The sequence below is a fragment of the Rhinatrema bivittatum genome, chromosome 2, assembly GCF_901001135.1.
Source record: "Rhinatrema bivittatum chromosome 2, aRhiBiv1.1, whole genome shotgun sequence".
Taxonomy (NCBI): Eukaryota; Metazoa; Chordata; class Amphibia; order Gymnophiona; family Rhinatrematidae; genus Rhinatrema; species Rhinatrema bivittatum.
The window spans coordinates 701,620,165-701,643,288 of record NC_042616.1 but is presented as its reverse complement, the minus strand read 5'-3'; the positions used below and the strand labels follow the sequence as shown (position 1 = coordinate 701,643,288).

General features: G+C 41.2%; 1 protein-coding gene across 4 annotated transcripts in view; it reads left to right on the top strand.

Annotated features, from left to right (window-relative positions):
- RUNX1T1 (RUNX1 partner transcriptional co-repressor 1) overlaps positions 1-23,124 on the top strand; it is a 360,608-nt gene that overhangs the window by 218,799 nt on the left and 118,685 nt on the right. For 3 of the 4 annotated variants that reach the window (XR_003854876.1, XM_029591661.1, XM_029591662.1), the window contains 3 exons: positions 10,493-10,674; positions 18,763-19,013; positions 19,682-19,759. Coding sequence is in view for 3 of the 4 variants with exons in the window: in XM_029591661.1 (XP_029447521.1) it covers positions 10,493-10,674; positions 18,763-19,013; positions 19,682-19,759 (511 nt within the window). In the remaining variant the exon portion in view is untranslated. The remainder of the gene's footprint in view (positions 1-10,492; positions 10,675-18,762; positions 19,014-19,681; positions 19,760-23,124) is intronic. The other variant, XM_029591663.1, reaches the window with a different exon arrangement.

Genomic DNA, 23,124 nt, shown 5'->3' with positions numbered 1-23,124 from the left:
CACTCCATTCATGTTCTCCACAAACTCTACTTTGTTGTAAAGTTATCCTTGATATGGGCTACAATAGTGTCTTGCAGGGTGGAAATTTGACTTCCCATCTTAGAAACTTAGCTTTCCCCTTCTGCTACCTTCTTATGTTTTCCTGACTCGCTACCTTTTGAAAAATTACACAATTGAGAAATAGAATTTAGCAAAATTGTGTCAGTCCAAGTTACCAGCCTCCAACCATCCAGAAGTGTGATGTTGGAGGAAGTAATTGGTATGGTCTTCTTGGGTCTTCCTTGAAGACCCTGTGCAGGAGATACCACCACTGAGAGTGAAATAACAGAAAGATTGGAACATCTCAAGGCTCCATCCTGTATCTGATCCCAGTCATCATTGAAAGATGTGGTCTAGACCTTCACTTGAGGTACTCCAAATCATACCGGGGCACCACTGACTCACCAGGCTCTTCTCCACTCCTCAACAAGCCCCTTTCAGCATTTCCGTACAGATTTTATTTATTTATTTATTTATTTATTTAAAAATTTTTATATACCGACATTCATCCAGGATATCACATCGGTTCACAGTGTAACGCAAACATACGCCCTGCATGGCGCTTTACATTGAACAAATAAAACATGTTAACAAGGGAATAAAGGGGTAAGAGAACATGGGATAAATTGCATTAAATATTAAACAAGAATTGCAATTATATACATATGTACAATGTTGAGAGACTGAGAGAAAAGGGATTTAGGAATACTAGGGGGGGAGGGGGGAGTGGAGAGCAGAAGGGGGAGAAAAGGGGAGTAGGGGGCGGAAAGAAGAAGGATGGGGCAAAGGCGGGGGTACCGAAAGGGGGGCCGTGGAAAGGAAGAGAGGAGAGGAAGAAAGGAGATTAGGTGTATGCTTTGGCAAATAGCCAGGTCTTAAGCTTCCGCTTGAAGGATTTCAGGCATTCCTCTTGCCGTAGTTCAACTGGCATTGTGTTCCAAAGGGTCGGCCCGGCGATGGATAGTGCACGGGCTCTTGTGGAGGTTAGTTGAATCAGCCCCCGATCTTCCAGCACCTCCACTCCTGTCACTCTATCCTGGGACTCCCAAGGTCTAAGCTCCTCAATTGTTTGCAGAGCTTCTTGAGAAACAGTAACCATTTCTTCCTGCTCACTACTGGCAATTATCAGGCCATCTCCTGGTGGTGGCAATAATGGAGGTGGTGATAGGGTTCTTGCAACCAGAGACAATGAGGCTCCTGCTGCAAAATAAAAGTGCTTGCTTCTTATGGCTGAATATATATGCTACACAAGGCTGCCATTGCAACCTGAACTGGAGTTGATGCCTCAGGTAAATCTCCTAGCTTCCTTTTCCTCTTAAGTTCTATAGTAGCAGGAAAATCTTCATAGAAAAACATTAATAAAGGGAAAAAAGCTTGATCCTTCTGGCAAGGCATCCTGCTAGGCAGCCATCTTGATTCCCTGAGATTATGTGTGTAGTTTTGATTTCATGCATACATTTTACAGGGAGAAAAGGGAGCAGTCTAGGAGCATTCTGGGGTGGGGTTCAGAAGTCTACCTGGGGATTGCTATTTTGTAAGAGAGATAATTGTCAGGTTCTTGTGGCCTGGTTTGGCCTCTTTTGGAAACAGGATGCTGGGCTTGATGGAGCCTTGGTCTGACCCAGCATGGCAATTTCTTATGTTCTTATGTATATAGGGGTGGGCAGTGTGGTTTTTTTTCGTGTTTTTGTTTTGTCATTTTTTGCTTGATTTTGTTTTTAAAAAGGTTCAGCGTTTTTTTGTTTGTTTTTCCCCTAATTTTATGGTTAGTGCTCATTAAGATCTGTTAATGTGTACTAAGTGGACTAAAAGCTGAATTTTAAAAGTCCAATACATGCATCAATTAGGGGATGCACCAAATATGACTGGCTCACATGTGCCGAGCAGATTTTAAAAGCCACCTGGATACCTGCATAAATGCCGTGGTACGTACATCTCGAACTTCTCAAAAAAGGCAGGGCATGGGCATGGTCTGGGCGGCACATGAGCTTTACAGTATTTGAACCAGAAATTTGCGTGTAAATACTTTTTATTTCTGATGTGCACCAAGGTCCCTTGCAAAGCAACTTTACGTCTGCATTGGATGGTGTGTAAGTTTAAAAAAAAAAAGTTAACAAGCCTGTTCTGAGGGGTGTAAAGAGTCTGGAGTAACTGGGGGTGTACAGGCTATCAAACCGGGGGGAAGGGGGTTCAATGACCTATTTGTTAACTGGGAAAACAGGGGAGGACCTGGTAAAACAGGCAATGGTATTGGCACGTTTCCCTTTTGAAAATTTTACCACTTACAAGCTTTATCTTAGCCCAGGCGCAGATCCTCTTAAAATTAGGCGCAATTGTGTGCAAATCCAGGCTATTTGATAATATCCACAAATATACACGTATATGTTATAAAATAGCAACATCCCTGGGTGTGGGCTGAAGAACAGGTGCGCCTGAGTGCTGCTTTGAAAGTTACTGTCCCTGGGCGCACTAAATCCAAGTTAGTGTGCACTAAATCTAATTAGTGCAGCATTATCCAAAACTTCAAAAAAATCTTTTCATGGTATCAATGAAATGAAATGTTATTGACATTGTCTATTTCATTTAAATGAATGAACATTCCTACATGTATATACTACCAAATTGATTTGTACACTTTTCCACCTGCTCATTAACTCACACAAATGAAATCAGTCTTGTCTGTATTCTGAAGTTTTTGGGTGGGAGGACTGGATGAACTGGTGGATCGAGGGTGAAGTGCTACAGAGTCTAGATGTATTGGAGATGGACTGGATGAACTGGTGGAGGTATCGGTGACCTGGTGATTCCAAATACTTGTCAGTATTTTCAAAACAGTATGGGGGCAGATTTTAAAAAAGTACGCGCAACTGGCGCAAACAAAAGTACGGCGGATTTTAAAAGATACGCGCGGAGCCACGCGTATCTTTTAAAATCCAGGGTCGGTGCACGCAAGGCTGCGCAAAATCGGCAGCCTGCATGTGCCGAGCCGCGCAGCCTGCCTCCGTTCCCTCCGAGGCCGCTCCGAAATCGGAGCGGCCTTGGAGGGAACTTTCTTTCCGGCACCCCCCACCTTCCCTTTACTTCCCCTAACTAACCCGCTCCCCGGCCCTAACAAATTCCCCCCCCTACCTTTATTTCAAGTTACGCCTGCCCGAGGCAGGTGTAACTTGTGCGCGCCGGCGCACCATGTTCCGGTCCGGGGGCTGGTCCGGAGGCCGCATCCATGCCCCCGGAATGCCCCTGGGCTGGAACCACGCCTGTGGCCCCGCCCCGGAATGCCCCCGATGACGCGCCGGCCGCGACATGCCCCCAACACGCCCTCCGCAGGAAAGCCCCGGGACTTACGCACGTCGCGAGGCTTGCGCGCGCCGCCGAGCCTATGCAAGATAGGCTTGGCGCGCACAGGGGGTAGAAGGGGCAGCTTTTCAGGGGTTACGCGCGTTAAAAATGTGGGCCAAATTTTCAAAGGGTTACGCGTGCCGGGCCTATTTTAAAAAGGCCCAGCGACGTGCATAAAGCCCCGGGGCGGGTGTAAGTCCTGGGACTTTACTAAAGGGATGGGGAGGGGGCAGGGCCAGAGGCCTCCGACAGAGGGTCCATTGCTGCTGTGTCGGATGATCATGTGCTGGCAAGCTGCCAGCAGGCGCAAATTGCGCCTGCCCAGAGGCAGGCGTAGGGCTGGGGGGGAAAGGTTAGTGGAAGGGGTGGGAATGTTAGGTTAGGGGGGAGGAACGGAGGAAGGCAGCAATGCTCGGCGCACACAAAGTGCACAATTGTGCACCCCCTTGCACGCGCTGACCCCGGATTTTATAACATGCACGCATATGTTATAAAATCAGGCATACATGTGCGTGCGCCGGGTAGCGCATGCACATGTACGCCTGCACGCTCCTTTTTAAAATCTGCCTCTATATGTACACAAGAAGGGCGAAGTAATGGTTATAAAATAGGTACAGAAAGTACGTATTTCCTTGCATTGGAAATCTTCATGAATACTAAAACATACACAGTTACCTTTGTAGAAGAAATATGCAGTATTTTATAAACTCTGCAGCTCTTGTTGTAAATTATATAAACATACTACTATTAATGTCTGCATATCCACTTATGCTGTACCATGGAAAGTTTTGAATGTTAGGTTATTAGTTTGATAGAGATTTATGTAAACCTAAATATTTCCTAGGAATAAGCAAATGTCTTGTTTTAAATGTAAATGGTCAGATGCTGAGTGTTAGCCTGGGAGTACTAGAGCACTTGGCATCAACACCATAGAGCATCATTGCTGTGATGTTGAGCGCTGTGGATGCCATTGATACCGAAGAGCACCATGTGTGCCATGTTGAGTGCTCTGGGTGCTAACGGGTGCTGAGAGCACAATCAAACTCGTTGAGTGCCACGGGCACCTTCAGGCATTGAGGATGCCGTTAAAACACTGAGGGCTGCCATGTGGGCCATGAATGCCATCGGACAGTGTGGCTGACATTGACACCATAAATGCCATCGAGCACTGTGCGCTCCATTGATGTTATTGAGCACCATGGGCACCCTCAAAACCATCGAATACCATGGCACCATTGAGCACTGAGGTGCCTTCGACACTGTCGTGTGCCATGGGCGACATCAATGCCATTGATATTGTGAGGTGCTGTTGAGCCCCTTGGGTGCCATAGATTCTGTCAAATGTCATCAGCACCAACGAGCACAATGTTCGCAATTGATGCCGTTGAGTGCCATGGGCACTGTCGAGTGCCATGGCCACCTTCACCATAGAGCATGGGAACTGTGAGCAAAGGAAGCCGATATGTTATTAAATGCCAGTCTTACTGCTGCACTGAACTTCTAAACTCACAACTGATTACTCTATGGTATATACTGACAAAGAAATAGAACGACCATACATCCAGGAAACTTCATAGGATAAATTATCAAAATGGATAGGACTTTATACTTAATATGGTTGTTTTCTTTTGAATTTCACTAATAGTGGCTGAGCTCAAGAAAGTTTTATTACGCAAACTTTGCTGAAATACCCCACAATTGATTTGTATCCATATACCGTATAATCATAGGTCCTCTGTATTTCCGTTCTTCCTTGCCTTTTTTATGAAATATTAAAAAAAACCCCACTTTTTATTCTGTCATCATCATCGATCAACTGTTAAATCTACCAAAGAGTCTTATCTGGATTACAACATGATAAATTTCTGCCCATGCCTCAACTTAACTTTTGTTTCGTCCGACTCGACCCGTATTTTGGAAGATCTCCTTCCTCAGGGGCTTGAAAGGGCAGTGAATTTTTATGAGTCTTGGTTGAATGAGGCAACGACAAACTTAAAATGTTATCCAGGCGTTTACTGCTGACCACATGCATGGCTGGTGGCTGTGGAGAGGCTTATCCCCTATATGACACCTATGACCATATTGCCACTGCCTGGCCCTCATGATGACCAGCCCAACAGGCAATGCCAGTGGTACCTATGGCACTCCTCATCTCATGGTGTCTCAGGTGACTGCCCTGCTCACTTGTACACAGTAAAAATATGTTCAGAAGGGCAAGATTAATGACTATTGCTGCCACATGAAAAAGTATATGCCTACAAAGAGGGTTGTTTGCATATGTTTCAGGGTGCAGTTTGGAAGTACATGTAAACTTATTTTATAACTGGAGTACCCTCATGCATCTTGAAACAGGCATACATGCTCTTGCACCTGCTAATCAAGACATGGAAATTAACTCTGATTTCTTATGTCTACAGTTTTTGGGTGGCGGGTCTGGAGCAAGTGGAGGGTGTGAGAGAATTGGTAAAAGTCTGAATCAACTAGTGTTGGCCTCAGCAAACTGGTGCTTGGAAGTACATGCTCAAGTAAATATTTTCATAACCAGGATATATAAGAACATAAGAACATAAGAAATTGCCATACTGGGTCAGACCAAGGGTCCATCAAGCCCAGCATCCTGTTTCCAACAGTGGCCAATCCAGGCCATAAGAACCTGGCAAGTACCCAAAAACTAAGTCTATTCCATGTTACCATTGCTAATGGCAGTGGCTATTCTCTAAGTGAACTTAATAGCAGGTAATGGACTTCTCCTCCAAGAACTTATCCAATCCTTTTTTAAACACAGCTATACTAACTGCACGAACCACATTCTCTGGCAACAAATTCCAGAGTTTAATTGTGCGTTGAGTAAAAAAGAACTTTCTCCGATTAGTTTTAAATGTGCCCCATGCTAACTTCATGGAGTGCCCCCTAGTCTTTCTACTATCCGAAAGAGTAAATAACCGATTCACATCTACCCGTTCTAGACCTCTCATGATTTTAAACACCTCTATCATATCCCCCCTCAGTCGTCTCTTCTCCAAGCTGAAAAGTCCTAACCTCTTTAGTCTTTCCTCATAGGGGAGTTGTTCCATTCCCCTTATCATTTTGGTAGCCCTTCTCTGTACCTTCTCCATCGCAATTATATCTTTTTTGAGATGCGGCGACCAGAATTGTACACAGTATTCAAGGTGCGGTCTCACCATGGAGCGATACAGAGGCATTATGACATTTTCCTATGCGCATACCTAGCTGCCTTGGGCATAAACTGAGCATTATCACACACTCATGTTACAATTTTTTAATATATAAAATATATACACATACTTTTAAAATAAGTATGTAAACTATGCAGATTTCTGCATTAACAAATCATACGCATGTGCTTTCTGTGTAAAGGTACACAGTAATTTATAAAGTGTGTGACTACAGGTGCCCAGTTAATAAACTACAAGCATAACTTTAAGTCTATTTACTTATGAGTGAGGGTGCTAAGTTATACTCACTACTGAAAATTACCCTTTTACAGGTGAATTTTCAAAGGAGTTACACATCTAAGTGTAACATATGATCTTAGCAATTTTCAAAAAAGTGCATTTAATACAGGTAAAACCCATTGACAATTCAATGGCATATATTGTAGCAATTTTCAAAAGACCACTTACATAGTTAAAGTGCCTTTGCACATGTCAAACCCAGTTTTAAGCACATAAATATTTTTGAAAATTATCCCCATACTTTCTAAAATCAAATGTATGTACATAAAAGAACTTGTGAACATTTTGAGGTCCGTATTCTGACACTGTCCAAATAGCAACTTATCTGGCTAACTTTGGAGGCATATTCAGTATTATGGACACACTATTGAATATAGCCGGCTAGCCTTAAGATAGCCAGCTAACTTTATGACAGCTCTTTGACCTAACCAGAATTAGTTGGCTAAGGTAGCCGGCTAACTTTGAATATTGGAGTTAGCCAGATAAAATAGCTGACTAACTCAACTCCTCCCTTCTCAGTGGGAGATAGAGAGACAACCAAATACTCTATTTATCTCTGTCTCTCTCTCTCTCCCCAGTCACATGTAAGTACTCCACACATACTTACGGTAGGGATATTTTGGATGATACACATGTATAAAATTGAGCGTAGTTTTGCTCGTGTGCCCAATATGCACGTTTATGGGTACATGCGTGCTACTTTTAAAATTTACTTTGAGGGTTTTTCCCATAGAGGCAAAATGGGAGAAAAACCTTAATGAATCTGGTCTTTAGTTGGCTAAACTCTAGCCTGCTAGCTTTGAACATTTATCTATTATAATGCAGATTTCTACTAAATATTAAACAGGACCCCTTTAGTTTCCTTCTTGCTATTTCTAGATTGGTCCATTAAAAGTTATCACTAAGCTTTTTTCCCATAGACACAGAATGGGAATCTGGCCCTATGATTCTCCCTTTAAGAGTTTGGTTGCAGTAAAGTACTAGCAGCAATGGGAACTGAAGATCTTTTTATTTCTTACCTCCAAGAATCAAGTGACTTTCTCTTGCTGTTCAGCCCTTTCTCAGATTAATCTGGGTGGTTTTTTTTTGTTTTTTTTTAAAGAGTAGTTCATTCTCCACATCAGCCTTTCTGCACAAAAGTTGCAATGGTGCTGAATTATGCCAAGCTGTATTTGATAATTTTGCGATGATGGATTGTATTATCTGAGTTAATTTTAAGAAATGGATTGCTTTCATTTCTACTGTTTGATAACCTCAGAACAAATGTAGTAATATAGCGAATGTTGACAGATAAGGATCATTTGGCTCATCCATTCTGCTTGGTTGCCCCTGCCTATTAATGCTTTAGCGAAGGAGGACTGTCAGTTATACAAGCTTGACCGCCTGCAGATCATACTGTATTCTTCATGCCCTTAGCCGAGAAGTGTATCTAAGTCAGCCTGCTGCTTATGTTATGTGACCTGCCATCCCTCTCAATTATACCTGCCTGCGTACACAGGGTCCTACGTCTGCTCCCTGCTGGTTGACTCTTGACACCTCTTCCTGGTTGCTCAGAGCAGCTTTATTGCCATTTTTCCTTGTTGCATCACCTTATTGCAGGGGTGGCCAACTCTAGTCTTCAAGAGCCACAAACAGGCCTGATTTTCAAGGTATCCTCAATGAAAATGTATGAGATAGATTTGCATCCTATGGAGGCAGTGCATAGAAATCTGCCATGCAGATTCATTATGGATTCATCTTGAAAACCAGGCCTGTTTGTGGCTCTCGAGGACTGGAGTTGGTCATCCCTACCTTATTGGCTTTCTACCATTTGGGTCAGAAATGTGCCTTATGTTTCCACTGGTAAATCGACATCTACGTCCAACTTTTTTTTTTGTTTGTTTACGCTAGATCATCCTTCACAATGCTCTTACCACTGCACCTCTGTATCTGTTCCATGCATGCTTATATTTTATTATGGAATTTACTATCACATATCATCCTTTTAGTGAAAAATAATTAAAAGAAACCAACAAAGTGGTTAGGTAGAGATAATCCTGTATATCATAAAACCCAGTTTCTGTCTGTCACACTCCTATAAAAGGAGTCTGATATCATATAGACTTTCAGCAACCAGTTTTTTAATTGGTTGCTAAGCAACCAAGCAACCACACTGCCTGCCAGCGGCTCAAAGTCTCTTTGAGTTGAGTTCCTTGATTAACATCTTTCCCTTCCCGCCCACACACACAGGAAAAAAGAGACTGGGAGCAGTTAAAGATAAGATTAAGGCTGGAGGGGGGTGCTGAAAGAGAGAACTGATGCTGGGGGGTGTACAGTCAACCCTTCTGCTGAGAGAAGGGAATGAGTGTCTGAGAGAGATTCAGGCTGAGAGTGCAAAATTGAGGCTGAGGGGGATTATTCCGGGATACACTGAGGGGGGCACAATTGGGGCTTGATGGGAGGAAATTGAAGGAATGGTGGATCAAGCAGGGGAGGGGAAAATATACTGAGGACTGAGTGGAGGAAGAAGGGAGGAGAGAAGAGCTGCGGACTGAGCAGACATAAACACAATGTTAAGAATGCCTTTGGAAAATGTGTATTCTCTATGGCATGTACCTTTCCAATTTTGAAAGGGAAGGGACAGTAGGGATGTGCAGAGGGACCATTCGGTATTCGTATTCATGGGGGGGTAGATACGTTGCATTCAGTAAGGGGGGGGGGGCCTGATCCATTCATGCATTCCATTCTTATTCGTTTCCCGGCTAAAATTTAATTAACTACAACCCCGACCCTCCTGACACCCCCCCCCCCCCAAGACTTGCCAAAACTCCCTGGTGGTCCAGCTCCCGGTCGCTCCCAGTGCCATTGGTCAGCCCCTGTGACATAGTAAGGGCAAAGGCTATCGGTGCAATTTTGAATACTGGCAACCGACAGCCTGAGTGCAGGAGATCACTCCGGACCCCCGCTGGACCACCAGGGACTTTTGGCAAGTCTTGGGGGACCCTTCTGAGCCCCACAAGACTTGCCAAAAGTCTCTGGTGGTCCAGAGGGGGTCCGGGAGCGACCTCCTGCATGTGGACCGTCGGCTGCCAGTAATCAAAATGGTGCCGATAGCCTTTGCCCTTACTATGTCACAGGGGCTATCGGCGCCATTTTGAATACCGGCAGCCGACAGTGTGAGTGCAGTAGATGGCCCCCGGACCCCCACTGGACCACCAGGGTGTTTTGGTAAATCTTGGGGGGTCAGGAGGCTGGGGTTTTGTTTAAATTCGCTCCTTTAGATGGCCAAATAATTCGGTGAAGATTTGTTGTATTCTTGGGAATCGCGACACGTTTCGCTTCCCCACGAATACAACGAATATGGCCCTATATGTTGCAGATTGCCAATACGTTGCAAATGAATGCACACCCCTAATGGACGGCATGTGTACTACCCTGTCAAATCCTTTCATTTATGATCAATATTTTTCTAGTAACTTTATAAAGGTATCACATTCTTGAAACGTCTCAGGCTCCTAAAGTTCTAAAGGCATCATTCAACATCCATTAATATTTGGAAGTTGTCAGTGCTACCCGGCTACTTTGATGGCTTTACTTAATCACCTCATTTTTGGCAGGCCTCGTTCTGCTTTCTTTTAATGTGTGATCTGTGTTCACAGGCCAATTTGCCCCTGCTTCAGCGGGAGCTCCTGCACTGCGCAAGGCTGGCCAAGCAGAACCCAGCCCAGTACCTCGCTCAGCATGAGCAGCTGCTTCTGGATGCCAGCACCACCTCACCTGTTGACTCCTCAGAGCTGCTTCTCGATGTGAACGAAAACGGGAAGAGGCGAACTCCAGACAGGTGAACAAATCTAATCGGCCGCATGAGTCTGTTTGGGAGGGCTATGGATTAGAGCTGAAAGTTCTCAATAGTAATCATGCAAATTCCCTTGCAAAACAATATTATATTATTAATTCTAATAAAATCATGATATCAAAGAGACCTTTTTGAGCAGATAATTAACTTGTACAAGAAAAAGTATAGCTTTATAACGATTCAAACTGTTTTAATTTTTGTTTTGTTTACTAAACTCAGTAATATGAAAGTGTTTCAGTATTGAATAAGTTTTTGACTGTCTTGGATTTCATCCTCAAAAATAAAGAATTATGTATTTACTCACATACTCAGTGCAGGGGAGGAATTGTAAATGTTCTGTTCACATTTCTGTTAAGAACCCTGCTGTGTTAGATTGTTACTTCAATTGAATGTTTCACATGTTATAGAGCTTTTGACGATTTATAATCTGGCATATTCTGATGTGAAGGGCTAAATGCTCTTAATGAGTTAATTGCTAATCCTGTATTTCTTTAAGATTTCCATTTCTAATAGTAATAGGTGACTTTTTTTTACATATAACCAATCATGTGGGATGGTTTGGAATTTTATTTCTCATTAAATTTATAATGATTTGATCCAATTAGTTAACTCCTTTCCCCCCTGCCGCAATGGTTAATCCCTGCTCTATGAAGATCACAGGCACTAGGATAGTAAAGTGGTCAGGCCACAGTACTGTGGGTTTTCATCTTTTGAACTGGCTCTGGGGAGTATGTTAGAGGTGGACAAATGCAGAGACAGAGAAAAACTCCAGGGCATATTCATGAGGGTGGTTTTGGAGAAACAATGTCTCAACAGCTCTCTCAGGGAATGTAGTAGAATGTAGCCCAAAAAAAATCATTTTAGCTTTTCTTTCTGTTCGTTTTTTCAAATTCTTTTTGTAAGGCAAATTTCCAAAATGTTATGTGCGTAAAATATAGCATATACGCACATAAGTGGATTCTACTCGGGTATTCCGTATTATATAAAAGTAAAAAATGCACGTACATGTATATGCGAAAAGAAGGGGCCATATAGGGCCATTCTGGGGCAGGGCTAACAGTTGTGGGATAGATATTCAAAACATTGCAGGCTATCTAAATTATCCGGATAGACTTGTATGGCTAACTTAGATGGGACCGCTCTGCAGCTGAATATCCCTGGATGAATGCAACTTAGCCGGATAAGTTTTATCCATTTAAAATTAGGTCTGCTGTTGAACAGGTCTAACTTAGATGAATAGCTTATCTGGCTGAATCTGAAAATCGCTGCTTAGCCAGATAAGTTAGCCAGATAAATGTCAGCTGCTGAACATAACTGGATATTCAGTGGCTGCTACTTAGCCAGAAAAGTAGCTTTTGAATATTGACCTTGATGTGCATAAGTTGTTGTAAAAGACACACATACATTTGTTGTCCAACTTGTGCATTTATACGCCTGCCAATTATTTGGTATAAGTGATATTAAATGTGTTTGTGTTGACAGGGTGGTCTGGGTAGACTTGGGGGGGGGGGGAGTTCAGGCTGAGGAACCATGAGGGTCTCAAGGATCTGAAGAAGGACTGGGTGAACTGGTGGACTAATTGATAAACTGATTAATTTCCTCAATGCGTGCATGTTTTAAAATTGGCCAACTTGTGCGTGTAAGTCAGGGCTTGCATGAGTACGACTTAGTTTACTTTCAAATGTAAAATATATGCATGTGTATATTTAAAATACGTAAGCAAAGTATGTGTGTTGAATCCATTGTGCGTGATTTCAGTGCATTGCATGTATTCGCGTGTAAGCCTACATGCATATGTGGCATGGTAGACTTATGTGTATTATGAAACTCTCATATCATATGTGCATTTTATAAAATACTATGGTGAATATGCATGCGGACACGCGTATATGGTGCTGCTCCCTGTACTCACTAATCGAAACAGAACAAATGAATGCACATTCCTACAGGGTTGTGGTTTGGCAACTGACATTTTGGTTCATACTTGGTATACTTTTTATAGTGAATGTGCTTGAAAGATGACTCCTTTGAAAGAGGTGGCAGGATGATCAACTTTGATTGCCTTGGTTTACTCAGGTTTTATGAGTTTTTAAAAGTAAGATAACTTTAGAGCCAGTGACACCATTTTAAAGGGCTTAGAGCCAGAGCAGGAGCAAGTAGGCATCACTCCTGCCCTTTCATGGATGCTAGACACCATGGATGGGCTATATAGGGCCAGAGAGGTCCCTGACCCTGCAAAGTGTTAGCTGGGAGCTGGACGGGGAGGGGGATGAATTGATGGGGCCCAGGCAGGCCCAGCCAGGAATGCCCCAGCCTTGGGATGGATTCTTAACTGCAGGGGTAGAGATTGGAGGGGCCCAGGGAGGCTCAGCTGATAGTCTTGAGCCCAGGGCTTCTGTTTGCTGGGCAGAAGGATGATTAGATGACCTTAGGAAGGCTCATTTTTTAAAATGTGTTCCTATTTTTATGAAAACAAATATATCCAACATTTTCAGGTATTTTTGTGAAGCTATTTTCAGTTTGTTTCATTTGGAATGAACTAAAAACTGCCTCATTTGTCTCATTTTATCCATTCAAGTAAAACAAACTCACATTTCTATTGGCTCCAGATAAGTGCCTGTATTCATTTTAAGACCTTGTCACTTATGTCCCAAGCCTTACAAAGTAATGGTTCCATGTATCTGAGGAATAAACTAGAGTGGTATACTCCCCTTCGTGGCAGGGTTTTTCAGTAGCCTCACCTATATTGTGGAATAAATTCCTTTGGATATTAGATAGGAACAACATGATCTCCATTTCTATAAACTGTTAAAACCAGGCTGTTTCCTAGAAAATGTTTATTTGTGGTATGGGTGATCTGTGGTCAACTGGAGATTATTTTTCATTCATGATGTCCTATTCTTAGTTTCGTTCTGCTTGGGTATGTTGCTATTGTTTTGTTTTAGATTTCTGTTTTTTTATGTCTGTTTTATTGTTAGCATGTTCAATGTTTTTATTAGTTTATAATATTGGTTTTATTCATGTTATGTTAATGTACTTCTTGTGCTTTTGATTTAATTGTGTGCATTACTTTGGGTGGCCTGTATATGGCTAAGAAAATAGTTTTATAAATATCTTTAATAAATAAAATATTTTTGTAGAACTAAAATAAGTTTGTATTTACATAATAAAGTTAATAAATGTGTAACCTGTGTACATACCCTCATTGCCTGCTGAGGATAGCCAAGATCCTTTTCTTGGTACTCAGATGTTATATGAGAAACTAGAATGGCTAGGACAAGTGGATGCTGTCAGTTCAAAGTCATTTTTAGCATTTGACTTTCTAATCAAGGCTCCAAAGAGAAATGGACACATTGCATTCACCTTCTTCTGTCCCCATTTTCTCCTTCTGTATCTTTCTCCTTCTGTTGTTCCTTCTTTCCTCTCCTCTTGCTGTCAGCTCAGCTATCCTCCCCTCTTTATCTCTGTCTCCCTCTTCTATACTTCTTACTATTTTTACACTCCCTCAAATCCTCTTCACTACATATACACTCCTGGGGCAGCAACAGAAGTGCCAATGTCTTGGTATGCACCCATGTCCCAGCACTGGACCCCAAATATTTTGCAGTGCAGGGACACTGCCACTGTACATTCCTGTGATTCTACTTCTTCTCCTGCTTCTGTGTGGCTCTGATTCCATTTCTTTTTGCTGGTTGTGCATCATAATATCCCCATCTCTTTATGGGCTATAAAATTCTGATATCATTTGTGGATCCTCTCTGGCCTCTCATTTGCAGGGATAGCAAGGGTAACAGCAGGCATTGCTCAGGGAGATTTCTTAGTCATTTGGGAGGAGATATATATCAAATGAGTAAAACATTGGACCTCAAATTATTTGCCTTCTATCATAAGAACATAAGAAGTGCCATGCTAGGTCAGACCCAAAGTCCACTGAGCCCAGCATCCTGTCTCTGACCATGGTCAGTCTCTATAACTTATGCTTATTGTTGACTACTTGTCTGTGGAATGTTATTGTAAAGCCACCATTAATCTTAATTAGGTAGGTATTTTTGTTCGCCACCCCAAACTAATGGAGGATGTGGGTTACAAATTCTTAAAAAAAAAAAAAAAATTATATATATATATATATATATATATATATATATATATATATATATATATATATATATATACATATAATTCAATTTCTTGCTACCCATTAAGTAAGGGGTCTCCATCAGTCATCTGGTAAATAACTATGGGCCTTATTTTCCAAGTGGCTCGTACGCGATAAGGGACGTTTCGCACGTGAAAAGTCCCTTATCGCGTGCAATACCAAAGTGGGGGCAGAGTCGGCCCCGGAAGAGGAGGAGTCGGGACATCACCGGGGCCGACTCCGCGAAGACACCGCGGACGACGAAAAGGTAAGGCCCTTTTCGTGTCCGAGTTCGCGCCCAATAGCTACACCTTTCGCTATTGGGTGCGAAACCAGCAGCGATCGCACTGCGACGGTGCGATCGCTGCCGGCTAGCGCAGGCCCGCCCCCCGTTTTGGCCCCCCGCCCCTCATTACCTAAAGTATCGCAGGCCTGCGATACTTTAGAAAACGAGGCCCTATGTTTTCCAAGCTATGGCAGCAGCCACTCCAGAAATTTTTGTATGGGATGCATAGAGGGCTCACAGTGAGCATGTGCACTGCCAAGTGCCTTTCCTGCCAGCCAGTCAAAGAGGTCCAGCCAGACTGTGGGATCAGGTGATGGTGGAGGTAGGGTTGCAACCTCCTTGTTTAGGAGGCTCCCTCCTGCCGCACCCTTATAGAGCCGTCCTTGATTTCTGTGTGGTTGTGGACCAGTTAATTCATTTATCGGTGTCTCAGTTTATCCATGTTATAACACTGTTCTTCCCTTATTCCTTTGGAAACTTTCATTCAGTGTAAATGCCAGAAACTTGCTGCTAAATCATCCACCCAGGGATGGCTCTGTGTGAATAACAGGCACTGTATAAATTCACATGGCAGCAAGTTTTTATTCGCTCACATTGTTGCTGCAAAGTGCATGGGTGCTCTTATACCTGCGAGCCTTGTAGAAAAACAACACTAGTAGTTTGCCTTTGAAAACTGTCATGGTACATGAGAACAAAGTGTGACTTGAGCTCCTTCTGCAGGTGCAGTTGGCAGAAAGGGGGCAAAACACCGTTTGAAAATCTAAACACTCACAGTTGTTTTACTTTCCCGATCTGAACACCTCCCCAGGATAAACATCTTTTAATTTTTGCTAAAAGTCTGTGCACTGTGAAAGCTTGTACATACTTTCTGGCTGCTCTGAGGGGAACAATGGTCAATCAGGGCCATCTAAATCGTTCTGCAAATGTGTCCTCATTATTACTCTAAATGACGATTATTAACTACAAATGAGTATATGCATATGGATATATACATGTCTGTGGGCATAAACCAGATTTTATGCATAGATATAAGTGAAAGTGATCACTATGTGAGGGTTTTCTGCAAAGGGTGAAAGACTGACAGCAGAGCTTTGTGTTTTTCTGAATGTTTTCATGGTGCATATGGTCTGACACGGATGAGCAGCCACGGTGAGATTTTGGAGTCTATTAAACTAGCTCATTAAAAAGATCAATCTGTTTCTGTAATAACACTGGGAACCATCAGTCACTGAAAGGGAGAAAAAACTGACACATGAGGAGAAAACACATTTTGGTAATTTGTTCATGACATGTCATGGTAGCAAAGAGCTTAGCATGTTTAGTTTACAACTTTTTGTGCATAAATGCGCTAGAGAGACTAATAATTAAAAGTAATTTGAGAGCTTTTATTTTCCACTTTATCCATAAACTTTCTAAAATCACTTTTTTACTGGTTTCTACCTACAAAAGCTTTTTTGGAAAGCTGCTATTTTTTAATGTCTTCTTTTTTTTTTTTACAGAGATACCTTCAATATCTTAGGTTTCCATTTTAGAGTAGTCATTTTAAAGTCAAGTTATGTTGGTCAAAGTACCATCTTCCCTCAGTTTGACCTAAATAAAGGGCCTGATTAACTAAGCCTTTTTTTCCATAGAATGAGAAAAAAGTTTTAGCAAATCAGGGCCAAAGAGGGAAAATACATCATGTATCATGTGTAACTTCCTAAGACCTTTAGCAGATTTTGTTTATAAAGAAATCTGTATTGCAGCAAAGGCTACAACAAGTATTTTTCTGCTCTAAAAGCAGCAGTTCTACCAGTTGGTAAAAAAAACCCCCAAAAAAACCCAAAACACAGAATTCTCCTAAAGCTGTTGTGTCATGTTCTCCTTCCTCAGCTGTACTTTTTACCTCTCCTCACTAGAGGGGGGTTGTTACATGTTTACTAAATAGTCCTTCATAAAAAAGTGACCTCAGTTTAGACATAATGAGCGTGGTTTCCCTTTGAAAATTAGCAGCTGCATAGTCTGTGTGTAACAAAGTGGCTATGCACGTTGCGCTTGCAGTATGCATGGCTGGCCAAGCAGGGGCAAAATTGAATGCACATGTGCTGTTGTACTTGACCTGGCTTAAACATGGCCACAGGAATGCCTCGTTTTAGCCAGGCTAAAAGTCTGTGCTATGCCACATTGTGGAAGCCCACATAACCTGTCTAAAAACCAGGTGGAAAAGGGCAATTTTGAGTCAGGGTAAATGGCTTTGAAAATTGCCCTCTTAAAGGCCACTGGTTGAGGTCATTGCTGCTATACCTAATGTAAAGCTAAGTTAACAGCTTTTGGAGATTCAAGAGAAAACAGATATTTGTTAACTGGGTGTCATTGTTTCTTTTTTAAATTTATAGGTATTGTGATTTTATAAATCATTATGCAGATATTAACCATTTCCTTGTGTGTGAGGCACCAAAACATATTGGGCCCGATTATAAAAAGCACATTCAATGGTCGATAGAGAAATAAGTCACTTAGGCATAGATTCATCATTCTGCTATAAATATAGCAGAATGATGAACTCTGCTATGAAAAAGGGGTGGGGAATGAAATTGTACAGCCGGCCGCATCATGGTGGTGTGTTTTCACCCGTCGCGGTTGTGGCCACACCACACTGTATCACCCCCATACTGCCAATGGAAAAGGTGGTGTTAATTCCGGTGTTACTGCCGGCGATAATGTGTAAAACATTATCGCCCATAGTGGTATCGGAATTAAAATGTTTTTACCCTGCCCAAGCCCACCCAAACCCCTCCCCTTTCCTGAATTTAAATATTACTGCCGTGTTGTGGTACTTATCTCATGCGATAGAGCATTATCATCTGCATAAGGCCCTAACGTACACGATAAGGCCACATCGCACTTTGCTAAATGACCCTATGAGCCAACTAGATAGTGGGCGGGCAATGGGTGGATCAGGGCAGCACTAATTATCCAAATTATGTTATGCAGGTAAGTTATACCTGCTAACGAGCTAAGTTACTTAAATGCTTAGCTTTGAATATTGGGCCCATTACTGTTACAACTTTTTACCATAATGTGCCTTCCACACAAGCCTCGGACATCAGTCTTATATGCAGTATCTCTGACATCATATCTTTACATATCTAAAGCCACTGGTTCTCAACCCAGTCTTCCTCACACACCGAGCTAGTCAGATATTCAGGATATCCACAGTGAATCTGCATGAGAGAGATTTGCATGCACTGCCTCCAATGTACGCAAATGTATCTCATGCATACTCATTGTGGATATTCTGAAAAATTGACAGGCTAGGTGTGTCTTGAGGACTGATCTGAGAACCTCTGATCTAAGGTATCACATTGATATTATGGGAATATATTTATATTTTTTCTGCATTTGTACAGTGCCTTTATCCTGGGTGTTGTACAGTGAATTACGTACAGGTACAATACATTTCTGCCTCAAAGATCTTACAGTTTTAGTGGATATGCAAGTCAACAAAAGACAAAATAACTTACCCAAATATCAGTGGAAAAAATAGAATCTGAACTTTGGTCTTCTGGTTCCCATTCCCTTACCCTTACCACTAGGCCACCCTCTCTTCCATGATTTCTTTGATAATTTTATTTTTATAATAAAACTATTCCAACAACTTTTCTTTCTTTAGAACCAAAGAAAATGGCTTTGACAGAGAGCCTTTGCACTCAGAGCATCCAAGCAAGCGGCCCTGCACTATTAGCCCAGGCCAGCGGTACAGTCCAAATAACGGCTTATCCTACCAGCCCAATGGTCTGCCTCACCCCACGCCACCTCCACCTCAGCACTATCGTTTGGATGATATGGCCATTGCCCACCACTACAGGGACTCGTACAGGCACCCCAACCACAGGGACCTCAGGGACAGAAACAGACCTATTGGTAAGGCATATTACTTTTTGTGTGAGGCTGTTCGTTTGGAGGTGTTTTGCTTCCTATATTTTCAAGTTCTGCCATTTTGTTCTATTCCATTTGCTTCCTATCAATATCTACCATGCTAGATTCACCTTGCAGCAGCACCGCAATGTAGCCAAGGTGGTGATAGCACTTGATATTAGTCATGAGAAGGGTTCCAGTTTATTGCAGTAATTGTGGCAACTATGATTTTTAGAGATAGCTATTGTATAATAATGGATCCCTTTTTAGACTTTGTGTTGGTGACATATGAACACATTTGGGGCTTTGTTCACCAGATAAGTAAAGATTGGCCTATTTTCTTTCTTTAGTGACTAAAAATCTGTTACCACATAAGTGCTTTGTATCCAACTCAACATGTTTACTTACAAAGTACATCATATTCCAAATGTTCAAAGAGCAATGCCACCTAGATTTTGTTTGTCCCATTTTCATCAATCAAAAAATCTTTTTATTTCTTTTTTTTAGTAAAATTTGGGTTTTGTTATCATTCCTGCAGCTCAGCAAGCAAACCATGTTCCATCACTCCTCTAGTGGAGACTGATGTTTCAAGACATGGCAGGGAGGACAGAGGGGGCTCTGTGCTGTAGGCCTGACAGCCATGTTTAAAAAGGATCCTTTGTTTTTTTAACTAGCTGATTCACCAACTATTTGGAGTCTGCAAAAGTTAAACATGGCTCCAAGGAAACCCGAGGAACGTTACACAAACAAAGGTAGGACTCACTTGAATTCCAATGAATTTGAGTGAGTATCTGGCATTGCTGCATTCAAACATTTTCTAGATAGGTTAACACATTATTTTTACTCGGTTACAATGGGTACTTACCTGCCAAAGAATGGAGGAAAGGTTCAGTATTCACTCCTAGAATTTAATTTGTGAAGTTCAGGATTTACTGAGATATTAGAATCAGATACCACAATTTTGTTCTATCTAAGTCACAATATTCAGGTATTCTATAACTTTAGGGTGGGAACTGAATTTCTAAGTAAATAGAGAAATATATGAAAATGTCAACAAGAACTGAGAACATGTCTGTGTTTATTAGACTATGAGTAGAAGCAAAGACTAAAGATATCATTCTTCTACTCTGTAAGACATTTACCATACTTTATAAGGAATTTGTCACACCATACTTGGAGTATGGGGTCTAGTTTTGGATAACCCTCCTAAAAAGGGCTAATCAAACAGTAGAAAAGCTACAAAGAAATGACTCCTTTGCTAATAAAGGTGACTGAGAAGTGTACCCATGCTTCAGGATTATCCAAATTGTGTCTCTTTATATCAGAAAACAGACATTTAAAGGAAAAATATAATAGTATTGTATATCAGTGGGCCTGTTATGTTTCCACTGCCCACTGCTCTATCTAAAGGGGCAGCAAATAAAACAAGGGAGCCCTCTAAGGTTAAGAAGTAATACATTTTGGGGGTCATTTTCAAAGGGATTTCTGTGGGTAAGAGAGTAAGAAATGGCTTTTTACAGAATTGCCCCACTGATATGAGGACAAACTTACGCGTGTATGTCATGTTCCTACATAAATTTATCCCGACTGAAAGAAAAACTTGTGACGGGGTTTGGACTTATTATTACTGCTACTTATGTGCATTACTTTGTAATATTTGACCATAAGTGTGTAAAATTTCAGGAAAAATTTGGACACACCAGTTAGCAGGTGTAACTTGTATAGGGCAGATTTGCTGGGATAATTTTTTCAAAGTGGACTTATGTGTGCAAGTTAGCTTTGAAAATTTCATATAGCTTATGTGCATATCTATGGCATAGGGTATATGTGATGTTTGAAAAATTACCCTTCCTAACATCTTTAAAGGAAGGGATGTTTGCTCAGATATTATGAATTTTTTTTTTTATATTTGTTTTTACTCGTGTCTTTTCATTGGGAACTTAAGACAAGTTACATTCAGGTACAGTAGATATTTACCTGCTCCCAGAAACCAATCTAAGGGCCAGAGTTACTAAGGCTTTCTTCCCACTCTGTGTCTATGGGAAAAAATTCATCAGGTTTTAAGAAAAGCCTTTCAAAATTGCTACAATATACGCTATTGAATTTTCAATCGGTTCTACCCGCCTTAAGTACACTTAACATGGGTAAATGGGCTTTTGAAAATTATTATGATGGTATGTTATATTAACTTTTTCCTTTGAAAATTACCGTAATAGTGACAGTTTTTCCCTAGCATGCAGTTAACCCAACATTTCTCTTTTTTTTTTAAATTTATTGAATTTTACAAGCTAGACAGCAATCAAGCTTGTCACAGAAATCAGGATCATAGAAAATCAAATATATATAAAAAGAGATGACAGCAATATCCTCAAAAAGAAGACATTGTTCGACACAATTTGAGGAAATAGGGGAGAACTAAGGGTCATTAATGAGCACATTAAACTAAATAGGCAAAAGGAAAATAGCAATATAAAGGAGAAAACAGAATATTCCATTATTTACCGTAACCAGGTTAGCAAGTGTTATCAGATGAAATATGCGAATCAAGGAACAACCGCAATTGAGAAGGCTTGAAGAAAACATATCTAGCATTATTGAATTTCATGATACATTTACAGGGATATCAAATAATTTTCTGGGCTCCCAGCTGCCAAACCTCCTGACACACTGCTAAGAACATCTTCCTACGTTGTTGAGTGGACCTGGTAATATCAGGATATAGCCATATCTTTTGACCATAATAAAGTTTGTCTCTATTTCGTAGGAGAAACCTTAATATTGAATCACGATCAGAGAAAAAAACAAAACTAACTAGTAAAGACTTACAAAATTCTACATGGTCTTCCCCAGAAGTTTCTGGAAAAGCTGAAAGATCGGAGCCTGTGATTGAGATCCAGGAGTTCTATTTTCTTTCTTCTCAGTGGAAGAGAAATAAATCTTAGAAATTGGTGGAATAGCATGAGGAGAGAATTGCAGAACTTCTTGAAGATACTTTTTAAATTGGTCACGCGAAGATATTAAGTTTATATGAGGAAAATTTAATACTCTCAGATTTAAATATCTGAGAGAGTTTTCAATATTCTCCATTCTTTTAGCGTTAGCAAGTTCTCCCTGCACAAAACTACTTTGAGTAGGCTGCAGCTGATTTACCCAGTAATCCAAATCATTGATCTTAGAAGTATGTGAATAAATCAATGGGTCCATAGAATGTATACATTGTTGTATATCAGTCATTACCATAGTTAAGGAAGAAATAGATAATTTTAATGAAATTAAAGCATTCCAAACAGACTCTAAAGTAGTAGTTGGGGGTTTAACCAAGTTCGACTTCAATGTAGCGCTTACCACACTATCCCGACAGGGATCTGCAGCTCTTTGATAGAGCCCTTCCGGTTCTTCTTGACCAACAGGGGTAGAAGCCAGGACTCGATGGCCTGGACGGTCCGCCTCTGCCGCTGTAACTTGCAGTTAAGAACATAAGAAATTGCCACACTGGTTGCAGATATACAGTGTTTTTTGTTTTCCCCTGGACTGCCACAAAGAGAAAGCTATTAGACTATGTGAAACAGGTTGGACTTGATGGATCTCAGGTCTACTTTTAATATAGTCAACTGTATACTTGAGTGTAAGATTAAAAAAAGATATTAGTTTCATCCATTATACCACAGTGATGTTTAATGACCAGTCTCAGAGAGCCCATGTTCCAAGTTTCAGATGGAGCCATGATCTATGGGCCCTGTCTAAGGTTGTTGCTGCAATGACTGGGCTAGGTAAGAGATGACACCGAAAAAAAAAAGGAGGAACAAGAAATGAAGGCTCATGGCCTCTTTGGGATGAATTTTCAAAGTCATGTATGTTCATAAAACAAGGTAGAAATTGATGTTATATAGTTGTTTTGGGACTCAATGAGCAAAAAATGTCATACATCACCCAATTTGACATGCACTTTTATACAAACAAGGGAGAAGCAATCCAAGGGACTGTATTTGGGACTTTCATCCATACTTTTGGTTGGGTTTTTTTTTTGTTTTTTTTTAATGTATGAGGTGAATTTTCAAAGAGCTGAGTGCATAAAAATGGTCATATTTGTGCATAAGTAGCCTGCATACATATACGT